Here is a 22,060-nt window from a genome sequence, read left to right on the forward strand (position 1 = left end):
AGTCCCCATCTTTTTGCATGCTTTCAAAGACGCAATACTCTCTAGCAGCTAGCAGCTCCTGCTGGAATTCCCCGAAGACCTCATGGGTAAAGAGCTCACTACCATGTTTTTCCATTCCCCATGATGTTTTCAAGACAGGGGTTGTGTCGAGAGACACATTATCAGCTTCTAGCTCCTTATGTCATTGATCTTCCAAGGCAGTATCAAACCTGAGCCAAAACTCAACCAAAGCATGCTTAAACCCAATGAAACAAGAGAAGTAAGAATTGGCACTTTCCGACCTAGAAGTGGTCCTCAAAAGCCCTGACAAAGGAATATCTCTAAAGTAAGCCGGTACCCATGATGATCTGATATCAAACCTCCCAACAAACCACTCATGGTATTTCAATCCATATTGTATCATAATTCTTGCCCATCGTTCCTCAAATTCTTCTGGAGTTTCAGATGACCACACACATAAACTAAGAGAAGCATGGAAATCATCATCCTCCTTGAGGTCAGGACCAACCTTTTCAGGAACCTTCCGCAGTATATGCCACATGCATAGCCTATGGACTGATGTTAGGAAAATATTTTGTATAGCAATCTTCATGCTGGCATCTTCATCAGTTATAATTACAGCAGGTTCATGAAGCGTCCCCTCAGAAGAGAAGACTTAAATGTGATATAATATCAGTCCTAGGAGGCTGATAACACATTTATTACATCAGATGGTACATCACCGTACAACTCTACGCGGTAATGGGCAGTGAAGCGCCACTATCGCGAGGATAACAACTAAGACCCATACAACGACATTGACTACGAAGAGGTCATCAGAGTCTTGCGCCATACGGAGCTCCTGCGGGTGACCCTATCCACAGGCAAGGTTGGGTGCAGGACGGAACCTCTACTCAATGTCCTCGGGAACGAAGTCTGGATCTTCCTCTGTAAAAATTAAGAATGGGGTGAGTACAAACATACTCAGCAAGTCCAACCACACCCACGGAAGGGTATAAACAGAATATAATGCACAAGATAAATCAAGAATAAGGCTAGGGTTTAATTCGCGGAAAGTTAATTTTTATGCAGGGGTTTGTTTGAAAGAAAGGGGTCTTCAAAAGTCATTATCTTGCATGAGTAACACGTAGGGTTGATCCACACAGGATCCCAATTTTAAGTTGCTACCGGACTCCTCATCCGCCGTAACACACGGCACAACTGCCGGACACTTTTCCAAAACAACTCACGCCAACCCATCCATTCCCAGAAGAAACACTAGTTGTGTGACCAAACCGTAACTCGCCCAGTACCGTGGGCACGACTATTCAAACAGATTTTAACTCTGCAGAGGTGTGCAACTTTACCCACAAGCTGGGTACTACAACACAATCACCTTAGTGTCGGTGCAGACCCCAACAAAGCCATTACCCACCTTAGCTAGACCTGACTAGCCACAACAGGATCCGCCAAGGGGTCATCAACCTATCACCGAGGTTTAACCGGGGCATCAGTCACACAGAGTTTATCCCTTCTCCTTGGTCACCCGTTGCTCTCAGCTCTCTTGATGGCTATCAGACTAACTAGTGGGGTTTATGCTAAGCTGTTGCCCATACAACGGTCGAGTGGTTTGCACGGTAGTGGACTTAGACAAGATGACACACCAACTCGGTCCTTAATTGTGACAAGATAGATATCTCCCTTCCTTACTCAACACACAGGTACGAGCACACCATTTGGCAATTCACACAGAAATGCCATCCATCCCGTCTAGACTCATCTTTCAAAAATTCCATATTTTCCCTTCCCACACACACTCACACATTTTCTTTTTATAAAACAAGTTGTACCGTGTTTAAGGTCCTAAGCGTTCTAGCAGCGATTATCGTCCAAGCAAATCACATTCAGACATTAATCTAGGTTGTTAAGGAATGGTTATAGCAAATCAAGGGGTGGCTATCCAACCATGTTTTCAGCAGTTAAAATATATGCAATTTAGTAAAACAGGCCAATAGGTTGTGTTTATAAAAACTGGGACAAAACATGCATCAAAGTATGAGATTGAACTTGCCATTCTCAAAGCCTTCCGGGAAGTCCTGATCGAGGTACTGTCCTTCGGGTTCGGGGTCGCAGAACTGGTCCTCGTTCACTTGCTCATAGTATTGCTCGTCGACGGGTTCTCCCTCGTTCACACCGTGATCTACGACGCACACAAGCAAGCGCATAATCAGAAAAAGAAATAAAGATTTTATCGTTGAGCTCGAATCGGGAACAATTAAGATATGGAGATAGGAGTAATATTTTTGGGCGGTTTTCTAATGGTACGTCCGAAATTATATTGGAAAATGCGCGGTCGAATTTTGGGAGAATCGGAGGATGTTTGGCGCATGAAATGATAGGTTAAAAGAGTAGTTAGGGGCTAAACCGGGATTCGGGGACCTATTAATAATTATCTGTGGTAAGGGAAGGGGCTTTGTTGGAATTTCTGAAAATAGTTGGGCTACTCTAGAAAAGGACAGGGACCTATGTATAATTATTTTGTATAGTGGAAGGGTTGATTGGAATTATTAAAGATGGAGGGGGTTTTCTTTAAAAGGAAATAGAGAGAGTGAGAGGGCTCTTAAAAGAAAAGGAAGGAAATGAGGGGGTTTTGGGCAAAACTGCCCTCCTTGTTCTTCCTCACGATGGACAGAACAGAGGAGGCCATGGGAGGGGGCGGCGACCTTGGGCCCGTGGCCCTGGGGGGACGGCGGCGGCCGGGAAGTGGGGGAAAACGGAGAGGAGGCCGAGGGGGTCCGATTCCCCTACTCACCTCGGGCGGAGGTGGTCTGTGGAGGGCGGGCGGAGGTGGCCGGCTATGGCTGTGGCGGCGGCGCTGCAGACTTGGGGAGGGGGCGAGCGGTGGTGAGGGTGGTTGTGGTGGAGGAGAGCTGCGCGCAGAGCCTATTTATAGGCGGGGAGAGGCGGCAGAGCGCGGTGGAGGCCGGCCGGCGAGCTCGGCGGCCATTAATGGTGCTTGGACTCGTCGGGGCGTCGCGGAGCGGCGGCGCGATTCGCGGCGGCGGTGCAGACGATGGGACGGCTCGGGCAGAGGCCGAGCGGCGCGCCGGGCATCCCAGCCGCATGGTGCGCATGGGGGAGGTGCTGTGCTCTGCTCTGTGCTTGTCCGTGCGTGGGAAAGGAGAGAGGAAGAGAGAAGGAAGAAAGGAGAAGGGAAAAAGAAAAGGAGAAAAAGAAAAAGAGAGAAGGGAAAAAGAGGAAAAGGAGAAAAAGAAAAGGAGACGCCGGCGGGATTCGCGGAGACGGTCGTGAGCCGGGCGTGGTGTCGATGAGAAGCGACGCGCATGAGAAATGAGGGAAACAGGAAAAAAAATTAGACGGTGACTGATGCGGGTACCGGGACGGTGGATCGCCGGGGGATTTCGGGAGATTAGGAGTTCGGACGGAAAACGATTCGAGCTCAGCGACGAAAAAGTTTTGAGAATTATTTTTAGCGCGTGATTTAATTTGGTTAATTTTTTTGGGATGTTACAGTTCGATACCACCCATTGCATTCAAGAATGTCTTGAACAACCATGTGTAGGAATCTATCTTCTCATTTGATAGCAGTGCAGCCCCAAACAACACATTTGCCTTGTGATGCTTGATTCCAGTGAAGGGTGTGAATATCATATTATACTCATTCGTACTGTATGTAGAGTCAAAAGATACTAGATCCCCGAAATGAGCATAATTTTTCCTATAAGTGGCATCTGCCCAAAATACATGGACTAACCTTCCCTTCTCGTCGATGACATAATCAAAATAAAATGCTGGATTTGCAAGCGTCTTTCTGCTCAGTTGGTCAACAAACATTTGAGCATCCGATGACTTTATCAAGCACCTTAACTTCCCATGATAATTTTGTAGGTCCTTTAATGTGCACCCAACATTCTCAAAACTGCCAAGGCCGACACGAAGGAAACGATATGCATCTGAAGTGCCAATACTAGCCCTATGAAAATTGAACAATGTAATCTTTACCTTCTCACCAACTTCTCTATTTGATCTTATGAGATGCTGCTTATCAGGAGAGACAAGTGCATGTGTATGCTCTTCCACAAAAGTGGTTATGATGTATTTACTTTTCTTTGTCCGCTTGAGAGCAATCATTGCTAGACATCCACAACGAGTAATTTTCCTTTCACATTTTCTTTTCCCATTGAATTCAGGTTCAGATTGTGTCTCATCTTTAGCCTTACGGAACCCCTCTCTTGAGCAGTAGAAACGCTTATTTGTCACCAAACCATTCTTTGCCTTGTGCTGACCCACACGTACTGGAAACCCAACATGTGCAGCATAGGTTTTATAGAACTCTTTGGCTGAGTCTATGTCCTCAAATGTCATGCCAACTGCTGGCTTTAAGGAGTCATCACGTTCCGGTGTGTAAGATGATCCCTACACAAAAAACAACATTCCAATTATATGTTTTGCATATATCAACTGTCTTTTGCAAACAACACATAATTGCTTACACAGAAAGGTGCACTCCATGATTTTTGTGGTGTTGTGTACGCCATACCCAAAGTGATATTCTCACTTTCCAATGTGAAGGACGAATCCTACACAAGAAAGCATGAACATGTTACATGGTACATGGTGCGTAAGAAATGCTGAACATAGAACATTTTCTTACATTGAACGGTACACTCTGTGATTTTTGTGGTGTTGTAGATACAACACCCAAAGTGGCTTCCATTTGCAATATTGATTCTGTATCAGACATCGCACCATGCAAATCAAGTGAAGTAGCATTTCTCGTTTTAAGATTGCATTCCATCCTTTCAACAATGTCAAGATGTTAAGGTCAGAAACTTTGCTTCATGCTCGTGCCTGCCTATACTAAAACAACAATAATGCAAAAAACATTTTGCAATTGTTTTCTTCGAAACTAAAGAATAACTTAAAATGATGCAAAAGAAAAAAGAGCTCAAAGAGCTTTCATATTGATATGAAATTGGTAGGCTAATTTCAGGTATGTGCTTTAAGATTGAATTTAACAAGCAAGATTATTGGCTGGAAGTCATTTGCAACATGCTGGTTTCTGAATGGAGACAGCAGGAAAATAAGCGAATTATCTGCACCATCCAACATCAGTGCTAGCAACTAACAAGCCATGATTGTTTCAGATAAAAGTTCCTGTCAAATAGCTAAAAAGATGGCCAAAATCAAATCATAAGATTGAAAGGATCCCAAACATTCCTAAAGCCACACATCCAGAATCTAGTCAACTTTATTTTCAGCTTGTTATCACATATTTCTGCAGGCACACTGAAAAAAGCAACAGTGCCATCATTTTAACTGATTCGGTAGCCAGCCCATAGATGAAGCATCTTGTAAACAAAAGTATGTAGCATAGCTGCATACAAATAACATGTATGTAAGCAAAGAAACAAACACTAAGCATCTCACATGTATGTAAGCAAAGAAACAAACACTAAGCATCTCATGTGCATCTAGGGGAAGCATCTCACGGAAGCACAATTGTGTGTATCAATACCTAAGATGATGAAGCCACTCATGAAGCAAACCTGGGAGCAAATCAATATTGGTGAGGCATCAATCGTGAGCTGTTCTGCCGCAGAAGTGGCCGTTGCCACCGCCGCCGGAGTCGCCACCGCTGCCGTCCCAAGTCCGATCCCTCCGGCCACCTGTTGTCCCCGTGCTGACCCACAGTCTTCAATAGAAGGGTGTTTCGAGTGGAGGATTGGAGCTGCTGCGGAGCCGTTGCCTCGTGTAAAACCCTACCTCGACATGGTTTGAGTTTGGGGGGTGGGGGTGGGGGGAGGGGCAAGCCAACAGAACAGAACCAGGGAGAGGCGTGGGGGACAAGCCAACAGAACAGGACCAGGGAAGACACGATCTTCAATAGAAGGGTGTTTCGAGTGGAGGAGAAGACACGACAGGGCTTTTGCGCAAATAGTCTATAGAGCAGGGTGTTTCCTACGAAATGCTTCGAGTGGAGCGCAGGGACTGATTGTGAAAATGTGCTGTGCTGGTCGGAAGCTCATATAGACCGAAGTTTTACATCTAATGGATCGAAATTTGGTTTCTACGCTTCCACCGAGTACCTAGTGTCTTCCCGTCTGGGCTGGGTCTGAGTTGGGGTTTTTTTTTACATTTTTATCATTACAGGGAAGGTCACTCGCTGGTTTAGCACTCTTAAACGGGCTTCTACAGATTTAGCACTACTGTAGTTGAAAATCTTAGTTTTTACCACTTTTGCCTACGTGGCAGGACACAGCTGCAGGCCACGTTGGCGCCCAGTCAGTAAGGCGATGCGAAATGTCCTTTGTGCCCTGCCCGTGACCTGCACCTCTCTTCTCCATCTCCGACAGCTGGACCCTGCAGATCCTCTCACCACCAGGTGGGCCTCACTTGTCAGATTATCTCCTACCTGGCAGGTGCGCACGGACGCCGCCCGCCTCATCCGAAATGGCCCCGCCCGCCCCGGCGAAGTGCCCATCCAGGCGCAAGAGAGGTGCAGCCTTCTGAGCGGCCAGGAGCTGGAGCTCGTCGGCCCCTCGCGCGCTGGTGCTGGCCGTGGCGACCGCGCCCACGGCGGCTGCGAAGTCCGCGCTGCGGCTGCCGCCCGCTCCGTCGTGCAGGCAGGCGTGCCAGATTCGGCATCGATCTAGCTGGCTGGGGACGAAGGCCCAAAGTCAAAATGAAGATAGAATGGGAGCAACGGTTTTGCACATGAGATTCTGATTTGTGCTAGACTGCTAGTGTTGTTCGGAATACGAGTGATTAAGATGCTTTTCACTGGAACATGTCTGTTAGATCCAAATCCAATCGACAGAAGCATGGGTCGAGTCACCCATCGTTGTCATCGCCTGCCTCAACGGCACCAGACGGGCAGCCCAAATCAAGCAGGAGCAGGTCAGCTGTAGCAGCACTAGGACCAGCGCTGGTCCTCTCACGCAGCGCGCTGGTCCTCAAATCATCTCCCAGCAGTAGCAGCACCAGGAGCAGCGCTGGTCCGAGGACCAGGGGGCGTGCCGCGTGCGGCCGATGAGCAGGGCGGGCAGGTGCCCGCCTGGCCGCGGCGCGGGGCCAAGGGCGACCAGCTCCTCGCGTGCTCGCGCGTCTTCCCGCCATGGCCTGCTCCCGAGCGTGCGCCTGGAGAGGATGGCGCTCCCGAGCCATGGCCACCGGCTGTGCGCCGCTCCCAATGCCCCCGGGGCTAGGGCCCAGCGGCGCGGGGAGCGGAGGCCGGAGAGGAGAGGGAGGGGAGGAGCTCGGTGACCGGGCTGGTGACAGAGGTAGAAGACGAATATGACAAGTAGGTCACGGGCACATAAACAAAAGGGCAGGGCACAAAGGACATTTCGTCTTGCCTTGCTGACCGGGCGCCAACGTGGCCTGCCGCCATGTCCTGCCACGTAGGCAAAAGTAGTAAAAACATAAAATTTCTAGCTATAGTAGTGCTAAATCTGTAGGAGCAGAGTGCTAAACCAGCGAGTAATCTTTCCTATAATGGTAAAAATGTAAAAAATCCTGAGTTGGGTCGCTCAGAAAGGTTGCTTTCCGGCCGGAAAGGGAGCCGACCGCGAGCCCCCTGTGATCCCAATTAAGCGCCTAACCGCGACGCCCCCAAAACGGCAAGCTCCCTCCCGAACCGCCGTCCGCCCCCCTTCGCCGCCGCGATGCCGCCCACCCCGCCGGAGCCGGAGACGGAGCCGGAGTTCGCCGAGGTCGACCCCACCGGCCGCTACGGGCGGGTAATGCCTCCCCTGACCACGTTTGTCTCCCTTCCCCTCCCTGCCTCTGCTCGATTCCGCCTCTGATGTCTGATCCCTCGGCCCGCCACCGCGCTGACGCATTCTGCCCTCTTGCAGTACACGGAGGTTCTTGGCAAGGGAGCCTTCAAGACGGTGTATCCTTTCATTTTCATTCCACAGGACTTAGACGTCTGATTCCGATTTGGAGTCCTTCAGGGGGGTCGTTTGACTTGGAGCTATCGATTAAAGATCCCTCTTTTACGCGGTCCATGCGGTAGGGGGGGTCTTCTTAGGATCTCAGTTCTTTGCTCAGCAATGGCCTGCGCCCTTTGGATCGATTTGATGCATTCTGATGCGCTCATCGCCCAGAGTTGCAGCCCAGATGCCTCTATTTGTGGCCTCTTGGGGGCGTAGTTAACTCTGTCTGCTGTCTGTCATATGTTGCCTTTGTGTGCAAATTCTGACCTTTCATTTAAAGACGCGACTGGCATTACTCTGCTGTGATTTGCTTGGTGCATTGTCTTTCTTGCAGTTCCCCATTTAATTATGTACCTGCTGTCCTAGGCTCGTTAAGTTGACATTTTGCTATGTCACTTCCAGCCAATGATTTGAGACGTATTCGACTGCCGTGATTACTTAGCAGTTTTATTTTTGGTTTCGTAAAGTAGGAGAAAGGCTATCATGCAGCGCGTTACTGTTATTTACAGTAACATTTCATATATTTGTAAGAATAGATGTGTCACTTTAGTGTACATTTATAATTATTTTCCCCTTATTATGTGCAGGATAAATATATGTTCGATATGTAAGCTTTCATGGTGGCCATTAAAATTACTTGGAATTAACAATGTTTGTGCCACATTAATCTTATGCATTTGATGCATTGGTCATGGGGTACTAATTTTTTAGATGATGCTAATAGAATTGTTTTCCTTACATTGTAAAATGACCAATTCTATTATTTTTTATTTATGATACCATCAAGGTTGTGTGTGTATGCATTTTCACTTGAAAAATTCTTTTTGTTAATCGTGATGAAAAAGCAAAGCTACTTCTACTTTAAGATATCTGTACTCGTGTTTTTTTAATCCTGTGGAGATATTACACAATGATAATTTGTATTGCCAACTGATAGTGTTATCTGCACTAATTCTATGCACTTGGGATCCTTGATTTACATTTTATCGGCATAGATACAAGGCTTTCGATCAACTTGAAGGGCTAGAAGTTGCTTGGAATCAGATCAAAGTGGGCGATTTACTTAGAAACAATGATGATTTGGAGAGGTTGAGATCAGAAGTGCGGTTGCTGAAGACCCTCAAGCATAAAAACATAATAAAGTTCTACAATTCATGGCTTGATAGAAAAAACAACAATATAAATTTCATCACAGAGGTCTTCACATCAGGGACATTGCGCCAGTAAGTGCCTCTTTGAAATGTTGCCATTCAGATGTTTCGCACATCCTACATTAAGAAGCTGAAACCGTCTAGGTTGACATTGTTGTTGTCACCCAATATCCTGCCCCCCTGAAGCATGATAATATGTCATGTTTGCTCCAATACTACAAGCACTCAACATTGATATGAACCAAGCAAAAACTATACGCATGTTAGGTCTCTCAAAATGCACCTCTCTCATGCTGATCCTTATATCTATCTCATTCTTTTTTTCAGGTACCGCATTAAGCACAAGAAGGTAGATATTAGAGCTTTAAAGAAATGGTCAAGGCAAATATTGAGTGGTCTTGTCTACCTGCACAGCCACGACCCACCAGTAATCCATAGAGACTTAAAATGCGATAATATATTTGTAAACGGAAACCAGGGTGAGGTAAAGATTGGAGACCTTGGTTTAGCAACTATCCTGGATAATGCACGTTCAGCTCATAGTATTATTGGTAAGGAGTTCATTTGTTTAAAATATTCTAAGTTTTTCATCAGGCATTTAGATATTCTCATGTGGACTCTATTATTCGTAGGTACACCGGAATTCATGGCACCGGAACTCTATGACGAGGAATATAATGAACTTGTAGATATTTATGCATTTGGGATGTGTTTACTGGAGCTTGTTACATTTGAATACCCATATTGTGAATGTTCTAATGCGGCGCAGATATATAAGAAAGTTTCTGATGTTAGTTTACTTATCCTCTGTTTTTTTTGGGCTATCTAATCAGTTTGTCTTTATGAATTGGAAAAAGTCCATTTTTGGCCATCGAACTATTGCCCGAGTTTGGTTTTGGCCATCGAACTCCAAAACCGGATATCCTTGACCACTCAACTCTCAAAACCGTTCATTTTTAGCCATCGGACGGTTTTGGAGAGTGGTTTTGCTGATGTGGACGCCACGTGACGGTGGGGTCCACCTGTCAGCCTTTCTCTCTCTTTCTTCTCTCCTCTCCCTCTCTCTCCCTTCTCCTATCGCTCTCCTCTCACCCTACGCCGCCGGCCGCCGTCCTCCCCTGGCGCGCCTCTCCGGCTCACCCGCCCGGCGGCGCTGGCCCGTGGCGGAGCTCCAGTTCGCCCGGCGGCAGCGCTAGCCCGCGTCGCCCCTGCTCCTCCTTGCGCCGTCATGCGGGCCGGCCGTGGCGCCCCTGCAACTCCATCGGAGCAGCCGGCGAGGCGCCCCCGCTCCTCCTCCAGTCCTCCATCCCCACCGCCCGAGCTCCACTCCTCGACGCGTGGTCCACCGCTGGCCAAATCGAGCCCCGGCACCTCCTTCCTAGCCACCCCGAGCTCGAGCACGTGTTGTTGCCGGCGAAATCGAGCCGCGCCGCCCTTTCCCCAAATCTGCCGGCCTCCGCAGGGAGCTTGAGTGCTCTGGCGCGCGCACGAGAGAGGATGGCCGGGAGGTGGGGGGAGAAGAGTGCTCCACCGGCAGCAGGGGCACTCGGAGCAGCCGCCTCCTCGTGCGCGCCAGATGCCGGATGCCGCCGCCTCGACTCCACCGCGCCCCCGCCTCGACTCCGGGCTGTCCACGGGCGCCGGATGCCGGGCTAGGGAGGCCGGAGGAGGCCCGCCGGTAGAGCTCCCCTGCCCACGGGCCGCGGCGGCGCGGAGCTCCCCCGCCAGCAGGCCTCTGCTCCGCCGCGATGGCCCTGCACCGTCGGGGAGGAGGGCCGCGGCCGGCGGTGTCGGGGAGGAGGGCGAGCAGGCAGCGGCGGCGCATGGAGGCAGGGGCGGCGCAGAGAGGTGGGGACGGGCAGGGAGGGCGGCGCCGCCGGGGAGAGAGAGCAGGGAAGAGAGAGAGCGGGGAAGAAAGAGAGAAACAGGAGAGAGAGAAAAAAATAATTAAGCTGACATGTGGGCCCCACCGCCACGTGGCGTCCACATCACCAAAACCATCCGATGGCTAAAAATGAACGGTTTTGAGAGTTGAGTGGTCAAGGATACCCGGTTTTGGAGTTCGATGGCCAAAACCAAACTCGGGCAATAGTTCGATGGCCAAAAATGGACTTTTTCCTTATGAATTATGAGACTCTGTGCACGTTTATGGTTAGGATAAAATTTAAACGATGTTTTATTACATAATGGATTATTTCTTATCATTACAGTTAACTATGAACCATATACTATTTTGTAGAAATAAATTATATTTTTCTAATGCAATCTCATACTAGGAATCTTGCATCTACCAACATTATTCAAAGGTGTAGCATCAAGATAAAAGTTCTAAAAATGTGCATGCTCTCTAACTCATACATCTATCCAAAGAACAATTTTGACGTTCTTAAGATGGAAAATGGAAAGATCTTGTAGGCTTCAATGGAGGGTTTCTTTTTTTTTTCATTTTAGTTGCTGGAGTGTTTGTTCATTGCTTGCCAGCATACACAATGTGGTCTAAGCGAAACTTGAATATTAAGTGAGCAAACATGGTTATTCTTGTTCATCAGTGAGTACTGTGCTGGAAGCACAGCAGTGCATACATATTACATTATTAACTGCTAGCATGATTTACTTGAACTGTCGTAATGGATAAGACCTGGTGGCTGTGTACTATGTTATATGCCTGTGCTTTATTATCATTGTTCATAGAAATTAATTATATTTTAACCACTATCGCTTGAACTGTTAGAACGAATTGACGGGTAGTACCTGACTGTAGCATCTAGCTCTGTGGTTGTCTTGTGTACTACTACTATGTTGTCTTACGTGCTCAACCTGCTGTCAAACTGCATATGGCATCATACTGGTGGACGCCATCATTCTCAAAGAGTTCATGACTTATTTTATCGCAAAACACTAACTAGTTTGTTAGCCAGCAATTTCATGCTTTGGAGGAATATGTTTTCTCTGCCACCCTTCTTTTTGTTGTGTGGACTGAACAAAACTACAGAGTATGCATATACTGGGTTAAATTATAGTCTGCTCTATTAAATGGATTTATATCACTATACATGTCATGTGCATCCTAGGAAATATATGCTTAACTGAATTGATTGTCATAGTACTGTCGAGTGACATTGTACCTTTACACTTCCATAATCTCTTGATATGGTATGACAGGGTGAAAAGCCTAGTTCGTTGACTAAGATTGATGATCCTGAAGTGAAATTATTTATAGAGAAGTGCATTGCCAAAGCCCCTGAAAGACTCTCAGCAAAAGAACTATTAATGGATCCTTTTCTCTTAGATGTTAGTGATGAAAAAATATTCTATCCGCTGCATTCAAATAATGCATCAGGTATGTGACTGAATTTGCTATATCTCATGTTAGAGATGCAGGTTTCAGTAAACTTTTTCTGGTTCTCATATAATCATAGAATAAAAATGGCAGATACTGCTGGCAGTCCAAACCCAAGCACAAGCTACAGATATGACAGAGTAGCATCATCTGTGGGCCGCCATGATCACACAGGTATAATCGTATAGTATGAAGAAGTGTAATGGTCTAACAAATGTGACAACAATTTAATGATTCGCTGTTTTTGAGGCTTCTCTCCTTATGCGTTATCGTGAATGCAGGTAGTATATCAGATTCACATCCTACCGACAACTATGCACATGACACCATGGATCCACATGCTGCAATTGGTCGAAGTATCACAGTTGAGAGTCAACGGAAGGATTTGAATACAATATTTTTGAAGCTGCGTATTGCTGATTCAACAGGTTTTTATGATCTAATCTTGTTATCATTGTATTGTTAATCCAGCACTTCTCTATCCATTTTTCCTCTTAATGCAGGTCATGCCCAAAACATCCACTTCCCTTTTGATATTGAAGCTGACACTTCAATCAGTGTTGCAACCGAGATGGTCGTGCAGCTGGATCTAACAGACCAAGATGTAACAGCAATTGCAGAAATGATAGATGCTGAGATACGTGCGCATATTCCTGATTGGGCAGTAGAGGAGTCAGTTGACAACCAAGGGGATGAAGGTGCTCATTCTGAGACCCATAGTTCAGAAGGTGACGAGGGAACTTCTGAATTGCATAATGAACTTGATGCCTCACACAATGGCTTTGTTCAAGAACAGCTTCCTTCTGGAAAGAAGTACTGGTCAGACTCACCCAGGAGAGATGGGGAAATATCTCACTCGATGGTTGTGGAGCCTCAAATTGGTGATAATATTGCTAATGGAATACCAAAGAGGAATGATTTGGATGACATTGTGAGTGGAAAAGGTAAGGAGGACCAATCCTTTGGCTCTTCCATCCACCCTGTGGAAGGTATCTTTGAGCGAATATCGTCATCTGTGGACTTGTCCAACTCATCTGTGGTCGGCAACATTTCTATAGGAGCTTCTGTCGGTAGCAGCCCTCGCTCTTTAGATGACGAGCGAGAGCACAATTGTGGTCAGCATCTGGTAGGAGATGTCACTGAGAGGTTAATAAACTTATTGGCTCAGCAGGAAAAGGAGCTCAGTGCGCTGCAAAGGAAGCATAAGGCAGATATAGATGACATGTTGAAAAGTTTACCTGCAAAGGATCGTGAAGAAATCTTAACTAGGTGCCGCTTGAAGATGGATGAGAAAATCAGAGGTGACAAACTTTAGCTAAACTGTTTCCTGTGCAGCTTTTCTGAGTCTTGGTAGATTTATACATACTCACGCCAAGGATTTGTTTGCAATTGTTGTTGTGCAAAAGCGGATCTCTGTTGTGCAGAGGGTAGTCTTTTTCATTGTTCTTTTTGATATAATGGAGAAGCTGGAAGTGCTTGTCTGTAGGTCTTTCGCTGACCAAGCACTGAATAGTAACCAAACTGTGTGGAGGTTTTTGAAGGCAAGATGAAGTTTCTGCTCACCAAAGAAATATGCAGACACCACTATGCCGCTGTGTGCCTGAATTGTTCATAAGGAGTGCCTCCCTTTTTTTTCCCTTTGTTTTTACTTTTGTATTTTGACCTGCCAAGGATATACATGAGTGTTTGAGCTGTTCCATACTTGTAATGACAAACTTAAAGTCAATTATTTTATGGATCACATGGTTCCCCAAATTCTTAGAGCTGTACCATATGTGTGTACATACTTATGCTTGGTTCACTCATTTCTATGATTGTCTGCATACACACACATATACAGATAGATGTATATATTTGTTAATTCCAAGTGTGGCGTGGAGGCTGCTGAAGCTGCGGAGGAACTCTCCACTCCCAGAGTCCCCAGTGATGAGGTAGCAGATCTGGAGTGGCCAGTGGATGATAAACAACCATTTCTTCAACACATGCATCCTCCCAGATCTCACATGCATATGCCTGGCTGCCCCAGTTTCGTTCGTGTGTCCTTGTGCACTTCTTTTCAGTGGTGCATCTGAATCTGTGTACTTGAAACCTGAGGCTCTGCAACCCAGCTGGTTGGGTTAGGAATGGTGCACACAGAATTTGGATCTGTGTTACAGTGGGAGTGACAAGCAGGGCCACCCTCCAATGCTGTGCTGTCACCATATCTTGGGATCAATCCCCTCCATATAAGGAGGAAAGGGGAGGGAGACTTTTTGACCACTAGAACTGGTTTTGTTTGGGGAGCTTAAACTAAACAACCAGCAGGTTAGTGCAAGACTTACAATACTAACAAAAGATTACATGTAGCTAGGTTACCTTGTTCCAAATCATCACTACTTCATTATTTTTGCATTGTGGTGACTCTACTATAGAAGTTTATTTTAATCTGAGTATATTACGTGGAATCGAGAGATATATATGATAAATGACACATCTCTATCTAACCTGTTGCAGCGCATGAAGGTGTTCAAGGATGATGGTATGCGCCCCACAAACAAAGCCTCTGTCATGGGTCCGATATGCATGCATCAAACCAATTAAGAAGGATACATGCCCAGATGCACAAGTAAACAACAAGCACTCCCCTTGCATTGCATTGCATGCTCTCCTTTCATTTTCGCACAACAGCGACGATTAAGACCCATGGATATCATCGCAAATAAATCGATGAGCAATGAACTGAGATGGACACAAACAAGGGAAACAGAGCAAAATCAAGTCCAGAATCTCCATGCTGAGTTGCTGACTGATGGTAGCTATATATATAACTATATATGTGGTGGTGGTGATGATGATATTTATATATATACAACAAATACATGCATTCAACAAACAGGCCCATCATCGAACAACACATGAATCCAATGCAATTATGCAGCATTTTGCCTGTATCCAGCCGAGCTGAATAGAATAGTGATCCATGATCGTCAGTTCATCACCCACCCTGCGATCATGCATGTTCCTTCTCTCGCCGCAACAACCTCCTTCTCTTTCCGAGTTTCCTCCCCTCTCTGCAAGAGCGGCAAGAGACTACTACTAGTATATAACCTTCTCTTCTTCTCCCCTTCGCCCTCCTCTCTTTCTCTCCCTTTCCTTTTCTTCCCGGCCTCGACTCTCTCCTCTCTCGCGCGAGGACAACGCTTCATGTCGCTGCAGCGCCGCTGTAGCTAGCCATGCAGGACCACGTGTCGGCGTCGGCCTACATGCACCGGAGTGGCGAGCAGCAAGCGGCGCCGCCGTCCTGCGACCTCGCCGCCGTCGACGACGTCCCGGCCAACGGCCACAAGCCCGGCAAGGCCGTCACCGCCTCCGTCTACCGCGCCAAGATCGCCGGCCACTCGCGGGTCGTCACCGTGTCCTGGTCCCGCGACATCCTCTCGCACGCCTTCGCCGTCGCCATATCCGGGGCCGACGGCGCCGCCGCGGAGTGCAGGATCGAGCTCCGGCCGTGGCAGTTCTGGCGGCGCGCCGGGTCGCGCCGCGTCGAGCTCGGCGGCGGCGCGTCCACGGCGCCCGCGACGGTGCGCGTGCTCTGGGACCTCCGCCGCGCGCGGTTCGGGGCCGGGATCCCGGAGCCCCGGGGCGGGTACTACGTCGCCCTGGAGGCCGCGGGCGAGGTGGTCCTGGTCCAGGGCGACATGCGCCGGGACGCGCTCCGGCGCGCGGCGTGCGCGCCCGCGGAGGCCGAGGCCGTGCCCGTGGCGCGGCGGGAGCACGTGTTCGGCCGGCGGCGGTTCGCTGCCAAGGCGCGGTTCCACGACCAGGGCGACGTGCACGACGTCGCCATCGAGTGCGGCGGCGGCGGCGAGGGCGGGGACGCCGACATGGAGATGACCATCGCCATCGACGGCGAGGAGGCGGTGCAGGTGAAGCACCTGCAGTGGAAGTTCCGGGGCAACCAGTCCGTCACCTTCAGCCGGGCCAAGGTGGAGGTCTACTGGGACGTGCACGACTGGCTCTTCAGCGCCGGCACGCGGCCGGCGCTCTTCATCTTCCGCCCGATCGTGCTGTCCAGCGCGTCGGCGCCGGCGGGGATGGCGGCGGGGCTTCTCGACGGGACGGTGGCCACCACCGGCTTCTGCTTGTACCTCTACGCGTGGAAGCTCGACTGAGCCAGCTAACGACATTGCATTGCTAGCTGGGTCGTCTCTGCTGCTAGCTACCATGTTGTGTCTGTCGGCGAAAATGCCTGTGAACTAAAGTTGATGAGTAAGAAATTTTTCTTTGATTTTGTAATTCTTGAAAAAAAAGGTTACATAACTATTGGATATATATAATTCTTGAAATTAAGCTGCTAAGAGGCCACTGCCACAATCCTGTTGCGTGGTCCAGCAAATAAGAGAGGCCACCAGGATCAGAGCTTCTCTCTGTGTGTGCAGAAGCTATTGAATTTTCTCACCAGGAGTACTTATCCGAGAGTTATCTAACACCAGCATCTGAGAGTTGAGGTAAAAAAGAAGCAGATGAGCTCCTCCTGTTAGACTTGGTGTTGACTTTATGCTACATATAGACAACAGAGTACTTCAGTTATTTACATATGTATGTTCATGGTGTATGTGAAGGATACATACACTGTAATATGATTGACAGAGGAGGAGGAAGAGATCTTACTGCCACAACTGCATGATTAGGGAAATGATATGAGAGAGAGAGAGAGAGAGAGAGAGAGAGAGAGACAGGTGGTCTGCAAAACTGGAGTGCAATGTGTTGGGTGGGAGACACATGGGAGGATGAGACGACAGGGAGTGGGTTCCAGTGCTGTGGTGTGCTGCTAGGCAGCAGCAGCAGCACTTGTGGTGGACGACTGACCTGCCTCAGCCTTAGCTCACTGATCCAAGAAAATAAAAAGTTATATATATACATACATGTTGCCACCGCAAAAGGTGACAGATTGGATCCACCACCCTAATCTTCTTTCCCCACACACAGCTGAATAGTTTTATGTTTATCAGCAGCCAATTCACATTATTAACCTAGGCAGGCCATGGGCATCCTATGTGATGTCTTCTTCTCCCACCTCCTGGCTGCTGAAAACATGGCACAGCAGAGCAATTTGACAGTGAGATTCCTGTGAAGTTCTTGGTTCAAACTGCACCTTAATTCTGCTTGTGGAACCAGACAATTTGATCAGCTGCATGCATACAGAAAAACAAATAGATGATACCACGAGCTTGGGGGGTTTATGCGGTGCCTGTCATCAGAAATTTGCAAGGCTGTATTTCCATTTGTTTATCCGAGCTTTGGGGGTTTATGAGTGTTGGTGAGATGCTAAAAGGCTGTCAGATTCCATCATGGGAAAACAATTAATGAAGGGAGGAAGATGGCGCAAGTAAACAATCTCCAGCCATTTTGTCCCCTTGATATGTATGCATCTGTTGGATATATGGCTGGTGCCAATCAAGGCTTTATTTTACTAAACATATATAACAGGTTAATTATACTATTTGTGATTGGTGCCATCTGTCTTCACGGCGTTTGTGTAATGGCATATTTATATACATAGCACACTGTCACACTGCAAAGATATTACCAGTTCATTTTTAATATAACAGAAAGTTCTTTTCATTTTTCGCCTCTGCAGTTGTTGATGGCCAGCTGCGTTTGATTGGAATAGTGCGAACAAAACCTGGCCATGTTCGGAGTTTATTCACCAAAGTGCCGGAATGCACGCTTCAATTATATAGCCATGCCAAGGGTACAACCACAAAAATAAAAAGGGGAAATGAAATGACTGCACGGTGAAAACAATAAAATGCGAAACAAGAAGTTCAAGCATATTTTTATTCAAACTAAAATAACACAATTTTATTTTTTGTTGAAAAAAACATAATATGATGAGTCGGTTAAGAGAGACTTTAAGGATTGGAATATCTCTAAAGAGATAGCTTTGGATAGGAGCGCTTGGAGACTAGCTATCAATGTGCCTGAACTTTGAACTTATTTCTTTCGGGTTTCATCTCTAGTCTACCCTAACTTGCTTGGGAAAAAAAGGCTATGTTGTTGTTGTTGTTGAAAAAACATAATAATTTGGCAGATACACTTAATTAAGCTATAGCAGAAGCTACAACCATAATTCCATAAACTAAGAACAAAAATGTGGTAGCTAGCAAGGAACAAATCAAATCAAAATAAAATGGAAACAACAATTCCATATCAACAGTGTTCCTTCGTTCAAGAGTAGTTTTGAAAACAAGGCCAATCAATTCAGTTTTTTTCCCCAAGACCCTAAACGGCAAAGAGGCCATTAGTCTCATCCCCATTCCCCTGGCCAAATAAGGGGCTGTTTGGTTGGGTGGCTAACTCCCAACCATGCTCCAATAAACCACCCAGTGCATGTTTAGTTGCCTGGCTAGCCTCTTTAGCCAGGCTACAGCAAGGCAAATTGGCCTCTTGGCCTGGCTCCATGGAAACAGAGGAATCGGCCGTCTCCAGTTGGCCAGGCTTGTCCAAGCCGAAGGCGCTCCAACGACATGTCTCCCATCACCTCTCGTGCGTCTACCCCTTTCTTCTTGGCAAAATTAGGTCTAGGACACTGAAAAAAGATGGCTTTTGCCCAAGCATACTAAAAAAATATGTCTTTGCTCAAACACACTAAACTTTGATGTTAATTAGGTGCTGGACACTATCCCAATTAATATAATCGATTTTAATAGAAAGTTACACGAAAAGACAAAATTACCCCTACCTATTCCAAGAAACAGATCGGCTTCTCCTTCTGCCTGCTCGCGACGCTGGACTCCGTGTCGCCCCTCCCTGCGCGGCCGCCCTCCCTGCGCGCCGCCTCTCCTTGCGCGAGCCGCCCCTCCCTGCACGCCACTCCTCCCTGCGGCCGGTTCGGAGCAAGCGGGGGCGCCCGCTCCCAGCGCCCCGCGTGGGGCAGCCTGCTCGGGGCAAGAGGGCGGCGCCCGCTCGGGGCATCCCGGCGGCGCCCGCTTGGGCAAGAATGGAAGGGGAGGAACCTCCTCCACAATTCTTCAGCGACATTTTTCCAGAGAATCATGCCGATCTGTCATGGGTTCCCGACGGGTAAGATTCTTGCTATTTTTTCTAGGGTTAGGATAACTGTAGACTTGATTTTGGTAACTAAATCGAACTCTTGTTCATCCTATTCATCTTTGTGTCCCCTGTATGTCTAGGATGGATCCCAATTCATCCTACAAGCTTGCTGTTCGAGTTGGCGCTTATGTCAAATTAACCGATGATGATGGTCGCGAATATTGCAAGGCATGTAACATTCCAAAAAATTTAGACAGGGATAGCACAAACTGGAATGATTTGCTTCTTGAAATTACTACAGAAATTAAGCTAGGCCCAAAACAAAAATTGCGTGTCACCTATTGGGATAATATGAGTCATAGCTATGAAGAGATTGATTCTGACCGGAAATTGCTTCATGCAATTGACATGTATTGGGATATAAGGAGGTTATCATTGCAAGTGCGTGTTATAAGAAAAGATGATGAGGATCACATACATGATATTGGCCGGCTGGAGAACATGCCTAGTGTTTTGCAGGGAAGCATTGATACCCCAGCCAACCAAACTAGTGCACAAACTTCACTTGAAACTGACTCATCCCTTGTAGAGCCACAAATTTAGCAAATTAGTGAAGTGCCTTGGGTGGAGGATGACGTAGAATATGTTGGGCTGAATGATGAGGATCCAATTTCTGATTCATCATAGTCTGAACCAGATAGTGATGTAGAATACTGTTGATCTTAAGGAGAAGACATGCACATGTAGGCGCTGGCAAGTTACTGGTCTGCCATGCACACACGCCCTCTGTATTATCACTTCATTTCGAGATTATAATATAGAAGATTATGTTCATGAGTACTATTATGTGGCAAAGTTCAAGAAAGCCTATGAAAAATCTGTGAAGCCAATGACAGATAGGAAACAATGGCCTAAGGTTGACCCTGGATTCAAATTGTGGCCTCCAATTTTGAAAAGGGTAGCTGGTAGACCAAGGGAAAGAAGGTACAAATCAGTTGCAAATGGTGGCACTGCAAAGAGATCCACAAGAGTCATCACTCCTGTGCAAACACCTAGCCCTATGACAAGGAGGTATATGTCATCCATCATATTTTTTCTGGTTGTTATCTTTCTTTAAAATAATTATTTACATATTTCTATATTCATTTTAGGTGAAAAATGTTGCTGGAATTTGAAGGCTCCATAGAGCCTGTTGCATGTGAAGCACTATCTCCAATAGCCTTCATGGAGAAGGGGAAGGCAAAGAAGTTGAAGGTTGTCAGGTCTAAGAAAGACTGAGAGTGTCAGATCAGTAGCGTGTATAGTTTTGGTAGCATCAAGATAGCTGAATGTGGCTCAGAATCTATGATTTTCTTTTGCTAAACTTGCTGAATCATTCCCTGTTGCTAAACCATGTCATTGGGGTATATATTGTAGACAAATATGGCTGAACGTGCTATTTGTATTTGATTACTGCGTGTTGAATGGTGAAGAATATGGTGAAGTACATGCTGTTATCATGTCATTTTGTCTATCTAATATGTTCATTTGAAGGGGTAGGGGTATACATGTCTTTTATAAATGTTTCCATACCTCTTTAATGAAGATATGTTATAATATGTGTTATAGTGTCCAGCACTATTGTCATAAAAGTTTAATGTATTTGGACAAAGACATATTATTTTAGTGTGTTTAGGCAAAAACCATCTTTTTTTATTGTCCTAGACCAAAATTTGCCTTTCTTCTTCCTCGTCCGCGAGCGCGTGGAGCGCGTCGAGCTCGAGCAGCCGCGTGGTGTCGCGCTTCTGCTCCCGGCACTGGAAGGCGGCGAGCACGCGGTGCATCTCGAGCGCGACGGCGAAGAGCTTGTCGGGCACGGCGGGCAGCCTGCGCAGGCGCGACACGGCGTCGAGGCGCGCCCGCTCCTCCCGGTCCGCGGCGTGCGCCAGCGCCTCCGCGGCCTCCACCTCCTCCAGCGATGGGCTCGCCGGCAGCGAGCGGTGCAGCCGCATGACCTCCCCCCCCCCCCCCCCCCCCACCCCGTCCACCGACCCGAACGCCGCCGCATCCACCGCGGTCCCCATTCCTCGACGCCCTCTGCTTCTCTGTCCTCTCTCCCCCGCTCACCAGCTCAGGAGCCCAGATCTCCTCCCCCTCCCTCTCGACGCCACGGGAGCCCCCCGCCTCCTCCTTTATGCACGCCTCGGCGCCCGGCCCTCGCCGCTGCGCTTTCTCACCCCCATCGTCGCCATCGCCAACCGCTCGTCACGTACCGCTCGTGGCCCGCGTCACCAGCGCGGCGGGTGGCAGAGCTCGCCCGCGAGCGCGGTCAGCAGCGCTCCTCCACGCGTATGGCCTCCTCTCCCCACCCATCCACTGCCTCCTCTCTTCCATCTCGGGCTGCTGAAATTGATCCTAGAAATTAATTTGTCAATGGGTTGATTTGGACTTCCAATTGCATTCGCTGACCGAGGGAGCTCCACCAGCGGCTAGCTTTGTGCCTCCCATACGCATAGGTCGGAGGCCCGCCGCCGACCCGTTCGCGCAGTTCGTGCTCCCCCCACGGCAGCGGTGGTGCTCCTGCTCCTCCCGCGGTGGCGACGGCAGCGGAGGTC

General features: G+C 47.8%; 3 protein-coding genes across 5 annotated transcripts; 2 read left to right on the forward strand and 1 right to left on the reverse strand.

Moving 5' to 3' along the window:
- Positions 1–3,480: 3,480 nt before the first annotated feature.
- On the reverse strand, positions 3,481–5,795 carry LOC120667136 (protein FAR1-RELATED SEQUENCE 5-like). 2 transcript variants are annotated; one of them, XM_039947180.1, is made up of 4 exons: positions 5,550–5,795; positions 4,655–4,799; positions 4,494–4,580; positions 3,481–4,416 (listed from the first exon to the last, which is right to left on the reverse strand). In XM_039947180.1, exons 2-4 carry the CDS (start codon positions 4,796–4,798, stop codon positions 3,508–3,510), a joined length of 1,140 nt encoding a protein of 379 aa, XP_039803114.1. In that variant the 5' UTR covers position 4,799; positions 5,550–5,795; the 3' UTR covers positions 3,481–3,507. The 2 variants fall into 2 exon arrangements, with proteins under 2 accessions (XP_039803114.1, XP_039803115.1); XM_039947181.1 differs by lacking the exon at positions 4,655–4,799 and having other exon boundaries at positions 3,484–4,416; positions 5,519–5,795.
- Positions 5,796–7,524: 1,729 nt separating this feature from the next.
- LOC120667135 (probable serine/threonine-protein kinase WNK2) lies at positions 7,525–14,200 on the forward strand. 2 transcript variants are annotated; one of them, XM_039947179.1, is made up of 9 exons: positions 7,525–7,742; positions 7,860–7,897; positions 8,936–9,163; positions 9,419–9,642; positions 9,724–9,881; positions 12,254–12,431; positions 12,525–12,605; positions 12,713–12,859; positions 12,935–14,200. In XM_039947179.1, the coding sequence occupies exons 1-9, from the start codon at positions 7,668–7,670 to the stop codon at positions 13,744–13,746; spliced, it is 1,941 nt and encodes a 646-aa protein (XP_039803113.1). In that variant the 5' UTR covers positions 7,525–7,667; the 3' UTR covers positions 13,747–14,200. The 2 variants fall into 2 exon arrangements, with proteins under 2 accessions (XP_039803113.1, XP_039803112.1); XM_039947178.1 differs by having other exon boundaries at positions 9,419–9,881.
- Positions 14,201–15,408: 1,208 nt separating this feature from the next.
- LOC120667138 lies at positions 15,409–16,787 on the forward strand. The gene has a single exon (XM_039947183.1). It carries the CDS (start codon positions 15,644–15,646, stop codon positions 16,580–16,582), a length of 939 nt encoding a protein of 312 aa, XP_039803117.1. The 5' UTR covers positions 15,409–15,643; the 3' UTR covers positions 16,583–16,787.
- The last annotated feature ends 5,273 nt before the right edge of the window (positions 16,788–22,060 follow it).

Source organism: Panicum virgatum, chromosome 3N (genome assembly GCF_016808335.1).
Source record: "Panicum virgatum strain AP13 chromosome 3N, P.virgatum_v5, whole genome shotgun sequence".
NCBI lineage: Eukaryota > Viridiplantae > Streptophyta > Magnoliopsida > Poales > Poaceae > Panicum > Panicum virgatum.

Excerpts from the sequence above, each read along its gene's own strand:
- LOC120667138 (XM_039947183.1), top strand. The coding sequence starts at position 15,644 with ATGCAGGACCACGTGTCGGCGTCGGCCTACATGCACCGGAGTGGCGAG.
- LOC120667135 (XM_039947178.1), top strand. The coding sequence starts at position 7,668 with ATGCCGCCCACCCCGCCGGAGCCGGAGACGGAGCCGGAGTTCGCCGAG. Across the intron at positions 7,898-8,935 it reads AAGGGAGCCTTCAAGACGGT|ATACAAGGCTTTCGATCAAC; the intron begins GTATCCTTTCAT and ends TTATCGGCATAG. Across the intron at positions 12,860-12,934 it reads GCGTATTGCTGATTCAACAG|GTCATGCCCAAAACATCCAC; the intron begins GTTTTTATGATC and ends CTCTTAATGCAG.
- LOC120667136 (XM_039947180.1), bottom strand. The coding sequence starts at position 4,798 with ATGGAATGCAATCTTAAAACGAGAAATGCTACTTCACTTGATTTGCAT. Across the intron at positions 4,581-4,654 it reads CACAGAGTGTACCGTTCAAT|GATTCGTCCTTCACATTGGA; the intron begins GTAAGAAAATGT and ends TTTCTTGTGTAG. Across the intron at positions 4,417-4,493 it reads CATGGAGTGCACCTTTCTGT|GGATCATCTTACACACCGGA; the intron begins GTAAGCAATTAT and ends TTTTTTGTGTAG.